Source organism: Kogia breviceps, chromosome 7, assembly GCF_026419965.1.
Source record: "Kogia breviceps isolate mKogBre1 chromosome 7, mKogBre1 haplotype 1, whole genome shotgun sequence".
NCBI lineage: Eukaryota > Metazoa > Chordata > Mammalia > Artiodactyla > Physeteridae > Kogia > Kogia breviceps.
The window spans coordinates 66,735,695-66,750,353 of NC_081316.1; the positions used below are offsets into that span (position 1 = coordinate 66,735,695).

General features: G+C 36.9%; 1 protein-coding gene across 2 annotated transcripts in view; it reads right to left on the reverse strand.

The window, feature by feature from the left end:
- Positions 1 to 14,659, reverse strand: part of GUCY1A2 (guanylate cyclase 1 soluble subunit alpha 2) — a 477,302-nt gene that overhangs the window by 232,576 nt on the left and 230,067 nt on the right. For both annotated transcript variants that reach the window (XM_067038547.1, XM_059070801.2), the window contains exon 5: positions 3,511 to 3,996. In XM_067038547.1, the coding sequence (XP_066894648.1) occupies positions 3,511 to 3,996 (486 nt within the window). The remainder of the gene's footprint in view (positions 1 to 3,510; positions 3,997 to 14,659) is intronic.

The following is a 14,659-nucleotide window of genomic DNA, read 5'->3' on the forward strand; positions in this document are numbered from 1 at the left end:
CATCTGTTTGTGTCATCTTCAATTTCTTTCATCCATGTCTTATAGTTTCCCGAGTACAGGCCTTTTACCTCCTTAGGTAGGTTTATTCCTAGGTATTTTATTCTTTTTGATGTGATCGTAAATGGAACTGTTTCTTTAATTTCTCTTTCTGATATTTTGTTTTTAGTGTATAGAAATGCAACAGATTTCTGTATATTAACTTTGTATCCTGTAACTTTACCAAATTCATTGATGAGCTCTAGTAGTTTTCTGGTGACATATTTAGGTTTTTTATTTATAGTATCATGACATCTGCAAACAGTAACAGTTTTACTTCTTCTTTTCCAATTTGGATTCCTTTTATTTTCTTTTCTTCTTATGATTGTCATGTCTAGGACTTCCAAAACTATGTTGAATAAAAGTGGTGAGAGTGGACATCTTTGTCTTGTTCCTGATCTTAGAGGAAATACTTTCATCTTTTCACCATTGAGTATGATGTTAGCTGTTGGGTTTTCATATATGGCCATTTTCATGTTAAGGTATGCTCCCTCTATGCCAATCTACTGAACACAGAAGATATTTGCAAATGATATGACCAATAAGGGGTTAAAATCCAACACATATAAACAGCTTATAGAACTCAACATCAAAACCACAACCTGATTAAAAATTGGCAGAAGAACTGAATAGACATTTTTCCAAAGAGGAAATGTAGATGACCAACAGGTACATGAAAAGATGCTCAATATTGCTAATCATAAGAGAAATGCAAATCAAAACCATGACAAGATATCACCTCACACAAGTCAGAATTGTTATCATCAAAAAGAAAACAAATAACAAATGTTAGCGAGGATGTGGAGAAGAGGAAACCCTATTACACTGTTGGTGAGAAGGTAAATTGGTACAGCCACTGTGCAGGTAAATTGGTGCAGCAGTAACCAATTTTGAGGTTGCTGAAAAATCAAAATATAGAACTACGAAATGATCCAGCAATTCCACTCCTGGGTATATATCAAAAAGAAACAAAAAGAGTAATTCAAAAAGATTCTTGCACCCCAAAGTTGCTAGCAACATTATTTACAACTGCCAAGGAATGGCAGCAACCTAAGCGTACATCAACAGATGAATGGACAAAGATGTGGTATATGTAGACAATAGAATACTACTCAGCCATAAAAAGAATGAAATTTTGCAATTTGTAGCAACTTGGATGGACTTAGAGAGCATTATGCTAAGTGAAATAAGTCAGACAGAGAAAGACAAATACTGTATGATATCACTTACATATGGAATCTAAAAAATACAACAAACTAGTGAATAAAACAAAAAAGAAGCAGACATCATAGTTATAGAGAACAAACTAGTGATTACCAATGGGGAGAGTGAACAGAGGAGGGGCAAAATTGGGATGGGGTAAAAAAGGGGTTACTGTGGTACTATATAAAATCATATGTATGAAACTTTTGAAAACTGTAAAGCACTATAGGATTTAAAGGCTTGTACATTCAATTTAAAAAAAAATTTAAAAAAAAACACCTGGCTCTGGTATTATTTTACCTTATAATTTATTGCTAAAATTTCATAAGAAAGTTCAGTTTAAGAGAATCTGTGAACCAAACTGTTTTGTTTACTTTTCAATATATATATGAAAGATGGAAAACAGAGTCTTGAGTACCTGAGAATGAGTAGATCCATTCTGTAATTTAAAACTTGCTGATAATTATTTATAACTATAGGAACCTTACCAGTTTAATAAACTATAGGAAAAATTGAAGTCATTCAGTATATTCCCACAGATTTTCTTTTCTTGTGAGGTGTCCTAGCTTATCTCCAGAGAAGGAAGACATGATGTCTGGGAAATGAACTGTATTTTTGAAACTTGAAATTGTTTTTGTACCCTCAGAAGATATCACATTTCTTCTTTTCTCAAAACCAAACTGATACTTATATTTAAATCAGGAATTTCCATATTTTACCAGAAAAGAATCTATTTTTCATGCTCATTTATTTGCACAGACTTAGAGCCACAAAAACATATGACTACTTTAGCTGAAGGAAACTAACACTGCAAATCAATGATTTAGAAGGAAGTGATTGTGGTTGCAGAGCTTGGTGCAATAGTCCCCAAAGTCTGGAGAATTCCCTGGTGGTCCAGTGATTAAGACTCCATGCTATCACTGTCATGCAGGTTCAATCCCTGGTCAGGGAACTATGATCCCACAAGCAGGGTGGCCAAAAAAAAAAAATAGTGCCCAAAGTCTGAAGGAAAAAGAGTGCTGGAAATTCAGGACAATCTGCTCTCTCTTCTGGAATTGACAGTGATAGACTCATCATGTCTCTGGTTTAGGATCAGACATTTGGCTGCCTCTGCCATAAATTACATAAAAATAAACTATAAGGAAGTAAAATATAATTTATAAAAACTCTTATTTTGTTTAACAAAGTAAATCACTCATACATATGTCACACTGAGTGTTTACTACTCAGAAGAGGCTTTCTAAAATATTTAACATTCGTTGTATATCATACATAATGGAACTAGTGAACATCTTTCCGTAAAGGAGATGCACCTTAATGAAAACACCCTCTGGATCATAATATGAAACTAAAAGGTGAAACAGATTCTTTCTGAATCTGTTTATGTGAAGATCATACTATGAAAGAAGTAGAAGTCTAGATGATTAGTAAAGAAGAAAAAAAAATCTAAAATTCACTAGTTTGTTTGTACTAAAAGTAATTGCTGTCCTCCATATTAAAAAAAAAAAAGCCATGCACCCTGACATTTTGCAATCCATGTGAAATTTTATGTAAAGTTACAGTTATGCATTATGTAGACATGAAGCTGAATCACTCAAAATATTTCTATAATTTTAATAAGAGATTAATAAGGAGTTCACCAAATTAGACTAACAAATGGTGACTTGTATACATTTCCAAAACTCTTCAATTAAGTAGCTTGGAAAATTAAGGTGCTTACACTAAAAACCATTGGTTATTTGGACAATAGCTAGAATACATGTATTCTTTCAGAATTAGAGCGACCTCAATTAATTGACAGTGAAGAGCAAAATACCGATTAACCATGATTTAATTCACAATGCAATGCATGTTTTAACATAAATTGCTATTTCCTTTTAAATGCCAACATAAAACTTTTACTTTATATCGTAATCCTACTCTTTAGGAAAAACTAATTATATGGTTAAAATTTGCCTAGATTTCAGCAAGTTTATGTGTTTAATTTTTATAATAATGAATTTAGAGTACTAGTTCTATGGAATTTTTCCTTACTGAGCAATATCATGATTCACAGTTAGCTATGTCAATAGTATAAATCAACTCATAATGAAAGTTTACTCATAGAGCAGAAATACTTGTATTTGTATAAATATTGATATTTCTAAATTAAAATTATCCACCATTTAATATCAAGTTTAAAAAGAGAAATAGATTGTATGTTTGTAATTTAATTAAGATGAAAATTTACTACTAAAAAGTATTTATATATAAGTAACTAAACACCATTACCTTATAAATATCCAAAAATCCACATTGGTGGTCAAATCTTGTGTACAGTTCATTCAGCATGCTGATTACTTGCATGGGGGTACACTGGGCACATATGGCTGTGAAGCCAACAATGTCTGAAAAGAGCATGGTCACATCATCAAACTTTCTGGCTTGCACTTGCTGCCCTTGCCACAATTGCTGGGCTACATCACCAGGGAAAATAGAATATAGAAGATCCACTGTTTTTTTTTTCTCTTCTTCCAGGGCCTGGTGAGTTCTTTCTAAAGTTGCTTTTAATTTATCCATCCTCTTCTTCAAGCCATCTTGGGCCTTTGCCTGCTCACCAACCAAAATTACATCTCGGGTAGCATCATGGATAGGGATGTCTGAGAGATGCAGCCCTCGTCCCATGAGTTCATCCAACTTGTCCACACATGGAGAACCCAAGAATAAAATAGAATTTGATTCTGAGACATGGATCATTTGTCCTTTAACTTCCATCACCTGCAAAATTAACACGGAATTTTGATCAGCACTATTCACATAGTAGGTTCACAAAAATTAATTTATTGTCTGATGGAGAGGAAGAACAAGAAATTAGCTCTATTGAATTTCTGCATTCATATAGGCAAATTTAAATGTGATTTATGGCCAATATAAGTTATGATTCTAAATATAAACATTTGTTATTTTTTCCCACTTGGTCATTTTCTTAACACAATGATCAAATGGAAAGGAAGGAAGATCAATGAGAAATGGAACAGGAAAACATTTTCATTCAAAATGAAATTGCACCCAGGTACATCATGAAACTTGTTCATGAGCCAGTTCAAAAACTTTCAACCTGCTTAGTAATAGTAGAATTAGGATAAATCCATCTGTCAATATAACTGCCTTTAACTCTCATTAAAATAATACTCAGAAAATAAGTCCAGGAGACTAAATGAATACAAATAATTATTTAGCCTTATGTAAGTCATTTTTCACCAGTTGTAGTCCTATGAAAATATATTACATTGTGCACTGGCTAGATTAGTTGAAAATTCATTTGTTCTTAAAAATAAAAAAAAATTAAACTAGATATCATTAAGCTAGTATTACCAGAAAATAGCAATCAACTAGTATGTTCAATATAAGCTAAAAATAGCCCTCCAAGTTGGGACAGTATTAAAGGAATTCAATTAATAAGATAAAGAATCTGAAGATGTAGTAATTTAAATCTATTCCTCCTTTCTGTACTATTTGACTGGAGAATTTGAGAACTGATGTTTAATGAAAAACTTCATGAACACTGGTTTATGCTATTTTAGCTTGGTTCCCCAAGGAACGCTCAGAGGGGATAAGCACCAGTAGGGAAGGAAGGAAGACTTAGGATATGGTTATGCAAATAGAGTTATTTGGGTTAGGATAAGATATTTCAGCACATCTGGAGAGGAAGCTACTTGTAAATACCTAGAGAGAACAGCCTATAAGTAGACCAGCTGAGACAGTGCATCAGTTTTATCTATGTCACTTTCCCCAACTACATGGAATGTTTTCAATACATTTATTTTCTTTTGTTCTTCATAGTATGAAGTAGTTAGGCTAGTTGATGAAATTGGAGGAATAGAACAAATATGGGGTAAAACTGAAGAGATTTGGATTAGTAAGCCTGCTAATGTTTTACTTTGTTCCCCATGGACAATTTACCAAGATCTAGTCTACATAAGGAAATAAAATTGAATCCTTGCTTCATGTTATATTTTTAATGAAATGAAATGTTCACTTTTTTATATAAAGATTCTGCTAGTGTTCAGTATTTCAGCATTCTTTATATTATATTCTCATTTATTCATTGAAGTGTTTATTGAGTGTTTGCTATTTACTAGTACTGCTCTGGATTATAAGCATAAAAAGATAAAACAAGGTTCCTCTTTTCAAAGTTATCACAGTATGGAAGGGAGAGCCAAATCTATATAGCCCATAGAATAGAACAAAGAAGACCCTTCAATTCCCAATTTAAGGTGGGCTCTCAAAAGACCACAGGCTATAGTTTGAATACAAAGAAAGTAATTGTCCTGAAAAGTATTTCCAGATTATTACATATATGCCTGATATGCTTTTGGGGGGGGGTTGTTAATGATATATACTTGTAGAATATTAAAGGTGTAATAAAGAAGATACACATAATGTACTACCTCATAGTTTAAAAAATAGTACTTTAATTTTTTTTCTGTGATTTAAGGTAAAAGCAAACCTCTGATATTCATAGATTTAGACCTCCGTCTGGTTGCTCCCTTTTTTTTTTTTTTTTTGCGGTACATGGGCCTCTCACTGTTGTGGCCTCTCCCATTGTGGAGCACAGGCTCCGGACATGCAGGCTTAGCGGCCATGGCTCATGGGCCTAGTCGCTCCACTGAATGTGGGATCTTCCTGCACCGGGGTATGAACCCGTGTCCCCTGCATTGGCAGGTGGACTCTCAAACACTGTGCCACCAGGAAAGCCCTCTCCCTTTTTTTCCCCTCAGATTTCTTTCTAATTATTTTCTTTTTCTTCTACATCTTACTTTCTTCTCCCTTCTCCTCTTTGTTCTTTGGATTTACTCTTTTTTTTTTTTTTTTTTCAATATGTTATCTACATTCAGTCTTCATCTCTCCTGCTTGCCTGGCTTTCTTTCTCATCACTGGTTTCCATCATCTTCTTCACTGGTGTTTCCTTTTTCTTTTTCATTGTCTTTTTTCCCTATGTATTAATCTCCACACTTACCATCACAAATTGACCTTTTTTTTTGTTTTTTTAAACATCTTTATTGGAGTATAACTGTTTTACAACAGTGTGTTAGTTTTTCCTTTACAACAAAGTGAATCAGTTATACATATACATATGTTGCCATATCTCTTCCCTCTTGCATCACCCTCTCTCCCACCCTCCCTATCCCACCCCTCTAGGTGGTCACAAAGCACAGAGGTGATCTCCCTGTGCTATGTGGCAGCTTCCCACTAGCTATCTAATTTACATTTGGTAGTGTATATATGTCCCTGCCACTCTCCCAATTCATCACAGCCCACCCTTCCCCCTCCCCATATCCTCAAGTCCATGCTCTAGTAAGTCTGTGTTTTATTCCTGTCCTACCACTAAGCTCTTCATGACATTTTTTTCCCTTAGAGTCCATATATATGTGTTAGCATACGGTATTTGTTTTTCTCCTTCTGACTTACTTCACTCTGTATGACAGACTCCAGGTCCATCCACCTCATTATAAATAACTCAGTTTCATTTCATTTTATGGCTGAGTAATATTCCATTGTATATATGTGCCACATCTTCTTTATCCATTCATCTGTTGATGGACACTTAGGTTGCTTCCATGTCCTGGCTATTGTAAATAGAGCTGCAATGAACATTTTGGTACATGAGTCTTTTTGAATTATGGTTTTTCTCAGGGTATATGCCCAGTAGTGAGATTGCTGGGTCGTATGGTAGTTCTATTTGTAGTTTTTAAAGGAACCTCCATACTGTTCTCCATAGTGGCTGTATCAACTTACATTCCCACCAGCAGTGAAAGAGGGTTCCCTTTTCTCCACACCCTCTCCAGCATTTATTGTTTCTAGAGTTTTTGATGATGGCCAATCTGACCAGTGTGAGATGATATCTCATTGTAGTTTTGATTTGCATTTCTCTAATGATTAATGATGTTGAGCATTCTTTCATGTGTTTGTTGGCAATCTGTATATCTTCTTTGGAGAAATGTCTATTTAGTTCTTCTGCCCATTTTTGGATTGGGTTGTTTGTTTTTTTGTTATTGAGCTGCATGAGTTGCTTATAAATTTTGGATATTAATCCTTTGTCAGTTGCTTCATTTGCAAATATTTTCTCCCATTCTGAGGGTTGTCTTTTGGTCTTGTTTATAGTATCTTTTGCTGTGCAAAAGCTTTTAAGTTTTATTAGGTCCCATTTGTTTATTTGTGTTTTGATTTCCATTTCTCTAGGAGATGGGTCAAAAAGGATCTTGCTGTAATTTATGTCGTAGAGTGTTCTGCCTATGCTTTCCTCTAAGAGTTTGATAGTGTCTGGCCTTACATTTAGGTCTTTAACCCATTTTGAGTTTATTTTTGTGTGTGGTGTTACGGATTGTTCTAATTTCATACTTTTACAGATAGCTGTCCAGTTTTCCCAGCACCATTTATTGAAGAGGCTGTCTTTTCTCCACTGTATATCCTTCCCTCCTTTATCAAAGATAAGGTGGCCATATGTGTGTGGGTTTATCTCTGGGCTTTCTATCCTGTTCCATTGATCTATATTTCTGTTTTTGTGCCAGTACCATATTGTCTTGATTACTGTAGCCTTGTAGTATAGTCTGAAGTCAGAGAGCCTAATTCCTCCAGCTCCATTTCTCGTTCTCAAGATTGCTTTGGCTATTCGGGGTCTTTTGTGTTTCCATACAAATTGTAAAATGTTTTGTTCTAGTTCTGTAAAAAAATGCCAGTGGTAATTTGATAGGGATAGCATTGAATCTGTAGATTGCTTTGGGTAGTAGAGTCATTTTCACAATGTTGATTATTCCAATCCAAGAGCATGGTATATTTCTCCACCTATTTGTATCATCTTTAATTTCTTTCATCAGTGTCTTATAGTTTTCTGCATACAGGTCTTTTGTCTCCTTAGGTAGGTTTATTCCTAGGTATTTTATTCTTTTTGTTGCAATGATAAATGGGAGTGTTTTCTTAATTTCACTGTCTGATTTTTCATCATTAGTGTATAAGAATGCCAGAGATTTCTGTGCATTCATTTTGTATCCTGCTACTTTACCAAATTCATTGATTAGCTCTAGTGGTTTTCTGGTAGCATCCTTAGTATTCTCTATGTATAGTATCATGTCATCTGCAAACAGTGACAGCTTCACTTCTTCTTTTCCTATTTGGATTACTTTTATTTCTTTTTCTTCTCTGATTGCTGTGGCTAGAACTTCCAAAACTATGTTGAATAAGAGTGGTGAGAGTGGGCAACCTTGTCTTGTTCCTGATCTTAGTGGAAATGGTTTCAGTTTTTCACCATTGAGAACGATGCTAGCTGTGGGTTTGTCATATATGGCCTTTATTATGTTGAGGAAAGTTCCCTGTATGCCTACTTTCTGCAGGGTTTTTATCATAAATGAGTGTTGAATTTTGTCAAAAGCTTTCTCTGCATCTATTGAGATGATCATATGGTTTTTCTCTTTCAGTTTGTTGATATGGTGTATCACGTTGATTGATTTGCGTATATTGAAGAATCCTTGCATTCCTGGAATAAACCCCAGTTGATCATGGTGTATGATCCTTTTAATGTGCTGTTGGATTCTGTTTGCTAATATTTTGTCGAGGATTTTTGCATCTATGTTCATCAGTGATATTGGCCTATAGTTTTCTTTCTTTGTGACGTCTTTGTCTGGGTTTGCTATCAGGGTGATGGTGGCCTCATAGAATGAGTTTGGGAGTGTTCCTCCCTCTGCTATCTGTTGGAAGAGTTTGAGAAGGATAGGTGTTAGCTGTTCTCTAAATGTTTGATAGAATTCGCCTGTGAAGCCATCTGGTCCTGGGCTTTTGTTTGTTGGACGATTTTGAATCACAGTTTCAATTTCAGTGCTTGTGATTGGTCTGTTCATATTTTCACTTTCTTCCTGGTTCAGTCTTGGCAGGTTGTGCATTTCTAAGAATTTGTCCATTTCTTCCAGGTTGTCCATTTTATTGGCATAGAGTTGCTTGTAGTAATCTCTAATAATCTTTTGTATTTCTGCAGTGTCAGTTGTTACTTCTCCTTTTTCATTTCTAATTCTATTGATTTGAGTCTTCTCCCTTTTATTCTTGATGAGTCTGGCTAATGGTTTATCAATTTTATTTATCTTCTCAAAGAACCAGCTTTTAGTTTTATTGATCTTTGCTATTGTTTCCTTCACTTCCTTTTCATTTATTTCTGATCTGATCTTTATGATTTCTTTCCTTCTGCTAAATTTGGGTTTTTTTTGTTCTTCTTTCTCTAATTGCTTTAAGTACAAAGTTAGGTTGTTTATTCGAGATGTTTCCTGTTTTTTAAGGTATGATTGTATTGCTATAAAATTCCCTCTTAGAACTGCTTTTGCTGTATCCCATAGGTTTTGCATCGTCGTGTCTCCATTGTCATTTGTTTCTAAGTACTTTTTGATTTCCTCTTTGATTTCTTCAGTGATCATTTCGTTATTAAGTAGTGTATTGTTTAGCCTCCATATGTTTGTATTTTTTACAGATCTTTTCCTGTAATTGATATCTAGTCTCATAGCATTGTGGTCGGAAAAGATACTTGATATGATTTCAATTTTCTTAAATTTGCCAAGGCTAGATTTGTGACCCAATATATGATCGATCCTGGAGAATGTTCCATGAGCATTTGAGAAAAATGTGTATTCTGTTGTTTTTGGATGGAATGTCCTATAAATATCAATTAAGTCCATCTTGTGTAATGTATCATTTAAAGCTTGTTTTTCCTTATTTATTTTCATTTTGGATGATCTGTCCATTGGTGAAAGTGGGGTGTTAAAGTCCCCTACTATAATTGTCTTACTGTCGATTTCCCCTTTTAAGGCTGTTAGTATTTTCCTTATGTATTGAGGTGCTCCTATGTTGGGTGCATAAATATTTACAATTGTTATATCTTCTTGGATTGATCCCTTGATCATTATGTAGTGTCCTTCTTTTTCTCTTGTAATAGTCTTTATTTTAAAGTCCATTTTGTCTGATATGAGAATTGCTACTCCAGCCTTCTTCTGATTTCCATTTGCATGGAATATCTTTTTCCATCCCCTTACTTTCAATCTGTAAGTGTCCCTAGGTTTGAAGTGGGTCTCTTGTAGACAACATATATATGGGTCTTGTTTTTGTTCCATTCAGCCAGTCTGTGTCTTTTGGTGGGAGCATTTAATCCATTTACATTTAAGGTAATTATCGATATGTATGTTCCTATTACAATTTACTTAATTGTTTCGGGTTTTTCTTGCAGGTCTTTTCCTTCTCTTGTGTTTCTTGCCTAGAGACGTTCCTTTAGGATTTGTTGTAGAGCTGGTTTGGTGGTGCTGAACTCTTTCAGCTTTTGCTTGTCTGTAAAGGTTTTAATTTCTCCATCAAATCTGAATGAGATCCTTGCTGGGTAGAGTAATCTTGGTTGTAGGTTTTTTTCCTTCATCACTTTAAATATGTCCTGCCACTCCCTTCTGGCTTGTAGAGTTTCTGCTGAAAGATCAGCTGTTAACCTTATGGGGATTCCCTTGTGTGTTATTTGTTGTTTTTCCCTGCTGCTTTTATTTATTTTTTTATTTTTTTATTTTTTTATTTTTTTGTCCCTTGCTGCTTTTAATATGTTTTCTTTGTATTTAATTTTTGACAGTTTGATTATTATGTGTCTTGGCGTGTTTATCCTTGGTTTTATCCTGTATGGGACTCTCTGTGCTTCCTGGACTTGATTGACTATTTCCTTTCCTATATTAGGGAAGTTTTCAATTATAATCTCTTCAAATATTTTCTCAGTCCCTTTCTTTTTCTCTTCTTCTTCTGGGACCCCTATAATTCGAATGTTGGTGCATTTAATGTTGTCCCAGAGGTCTCTGAGACTGTCCTCAGTTCTTTTCATTCTTTTTCCTTTACTCTCCTCTGCATTAGTTATTTCCACTATTTTATCTTCCAGGTCACTTATCTGTTCTTCTGCCTCAGTTATTCTGCTATTGATCCCATCTAGAGTATTTTTCATTTCATTTATTGTGTTGCTCATCGTTGCTTGCTTCCTCTTTATTTCTTCTAGGTCCTTGTTAACTGTTTCTTGCAATTTGTCTATTCTATTTCCAAGATTTTGAATCATTTTTACTAGCATTATTCTGAATTCTTTTTCAGGTAGACTGCCTATTTCCTCTTCATTTGTTAGGTCTTCTGTCTTTTCATCTTGCCCCTTCATCTGTTGTGTTTTTCTGTCTTCTCATTTCGCTTATCTTACTGTGTTTGGGGTCTCCTTTTTGCACGCTGCAGGTTTGTAATTCCCGTTGTTTTTGGTGGCTGTCCCCAGTGGCTAAGGTTGGTTCAGTGGGTTGCATGGGTTCCCTGGTTGGAGGTCTAGTGCCTCTGTTCTGGTGGATGAGGCTGGATCTTGTCTTTCTGGTGGGCATGTCCACGTGTGTTGGTGTGTTTGGGGATGTTGGTAGCCTTATTATGATTTTACGCAGACTCTCTGCTAATGGATGGGGCTGTAGATCTGTCTTGCTCTTTGTTGGGAATAGGGTGTCCAGCACTGTTCGTTGCTGGTCCTTGAGTGAAGCTGGGTCTTGGTATTGAGATGGAGATCTCTGGGAGATTTTCGCTGTCCGATATTATGTGGAGCTGGGAGGTCTCTTGTGGACTAGTGTCTTGAGGTTGGTTCTCCCACCTCAGAGACACCACTCTGGTGCCTGGCTGGGGCGCCAAGAGCCTTTAATCCACATGGCTCAAAATAAAAGGGAGAAAAAATAGAAAGGAAAGAAAAGGAAGGAAGGAAGGAAGGAAGGAAGAAAGCAAGAAACGAAGGAATGAAGGTGGAGAGGAGGAAAGGGAGGAAGGAAGAGAGGAGGGGAGGAAGGAAGGGAGGAAAGAAGGGGGAAGGAAGGAAGAAGGGAGGGAAGGAGGGAAGAAAGGAAGAAAGAAAGAGAGAAGACAAAGTAGAATAAAGTATAGTTATTAAAATAAAAATTAATTATTAAGAAGAAAAATTTATATTAAAAAAAAAAAAACAGAAAAACGGGTCGGTCTAACCGTAGGACAAATGGTGAAAGCAAAGCTATACAGCCAAAATCTCACACAGCAGCACACACATACATACTCACAAAAAGAATAAAAAGGGGAAAATAATAGTATATCTTGCTCCCAAAGTCCACCTCCTCAACTTGGGATGATTCGTTGTCTATTCAGGTTTTCCACAGATGCAGGGCACTTCAAGTTAATTGTGGAGCTTTAATCCGCCACTTCTGAGGCTGCTGGGAGAGACCTCCCCCTCTCCTCTCTGTTCGCACAGCTCCTGGGGTTCAGCTTTGGACTTGGTCCCGCCTCTGCGTGTAGGTCGTCCAAGGGCCTCTGTCCTTTGCTCAGACAGGACGAGGTTAAAGGAGCAGCTGATTGGGGGGCTCCGGCTCACTCAGGCTGCAGGGAGGGAGTGGCACGGGGGCGGGGCAAGTCTGCGGGAGCAGAGGGCGGTGTGATGCTGCACCGGCCCAAGGCGCGCCGTGCGTTCTCTCGGGGAAGCTGTCCCTGGATCCCGGGACCCCGGCAGTGGCGGGCTGCATGGGCTCCCAAGAGGGCTGGTGTGGAGAGTGACCTGTGCTCACACACAGGGCTCTTGGTGGTGGCAGCAGCAACCTTAGCGTCCCACACCCGTCTCTACTGTCTGTGCCGACAGCCGCGGCTCACGCCCGTTTCTGGAGCTCCTTTACACGGTGCTCTTAATCCCCTCTCCTCGCGCCTGAGGAAGCAAAGAGGCAAGAAAAAGTCTCTTGTCTCTTCGGCAGCTCCACGCCTGTTTCTGGGGCTCCTTTAAGTGGCGCGCTAGTCCCCTCTCCTCGCGCCCAGGAAGCAAGGAGGGAAGAAAAGGTCTCTTGCCTCTTCGGCAGCTCTGGACTTCAACCGGACTCCCTCCCGGCCAGCCATGGCACACTAACACCTTCAGGCTGTTTTCACTCTGCCAACTCCAGACCTTTCCCTGGGATCCGACTGAAGCCCGAGCCTCAGCTCCCAGCCCTGCCCACCCCGGCGGGGAAGCAGACAAGCCTCTCGGGCTGGTGAGTGCCGGTCAGTACAGATCCTCTGCGGGAATCTCTCCGCTTTGCCCTCCGCACCCTGTGGCCGAGCTGTCCTCCGCGGCTCCGGAGCTTCCCCCTCCGCCACCCGCAGTCTCCACCCGTGAAGGGATTTCTAGTGTGGGGGAGTCTTTCCTCCTTCACGGCTCCCTCCCACTGGTGTAGGTCCCATCCTTATTCTTTGTCTCTGTTTATTCTTTTTTCTTTTGCCCTACCCAGGTACGTGGGGAGTTTCTTGCCTTTTGGGAGGTCTGAGGTCTTCTGCCAGCATTCGGTGGGTGTTCTATAGGAGAAGTTCCACGTGTAGATGTATTTCTGATGTCTCTGTGAGAAGGAAGGTGATCTCCACGTCTTACTCTTCCACCACCTTTAAGCCGTCTTCACAAATTGACCTTTTTATTTTCCACCTTTGCTTTCACCTCCTTTTTTATTTTAATATGAAATCAGTATATGTACACAGGCATAAACAATATTATACACTATTTGCTATCTGTAATAAATAAGAGTGTTTTTCTTTAACTTACAAAGAAGCTGAATGTAATATGCTATATTATAACTCAAAAAAACAAAACATAAATATATTCTTGATTTATATATAACATTAGTTCATTTTTGAAGTCTCTGAATCAGCAGAGCTTGAGACAATAAAATAATAAATTACTTATATTACAGAAAAAAAATCATGAAAGAGAAATCACAATATACACAGTAAATAACTTAATTTTAGAATATTTTTCATCAGTGAATTTTTTCCTTATTTATAATTGGGCAAATATCACTGGAGCATTTGTGTCTCTGTCATAAATGCAGGTTTAGCCTAATTGGAAAATAATATAAATTAGTTTTATTGAATTGTTTTTGCTTTATTATAATTATAAATTCAGATATTCACCATGATTGCATTTATTGATTTAGCAATATGCACAACTATTATAGGAACTATGTATTTTTATGTAGAGGAGACAAATTTGTGAAAAACTACATTAAATTAAAACATCCCCCTAAGGTTATATTGCATTCTAAATTATATTAAAGTTTTAATAAAATAGCATAAGGTGTAATGAAAATAAACTGTCTTTAAATATATCGGATTTCATAAATTGGTAAGCATAAAAGAAGGGAATAGGCTAAGAAATAGAATGGAACTGACAGAGGATAGAATCAATGAGGATAGTTCCATAGAATTTACTCAATCTGAACGAGGAAAATAGACTGAAAAAAATAAACAGAGCTTCAGGGACCTGTAGCACAATAGCAAAAAATCCAACATTCATATCATGGGAGTCCTAGAAGCATTTGAAGAAATAAGGGCTGAAAGTGTCTCAAATCTGATTGAAGATATAAATGCTCAGAATCAACAAGCTATGTGA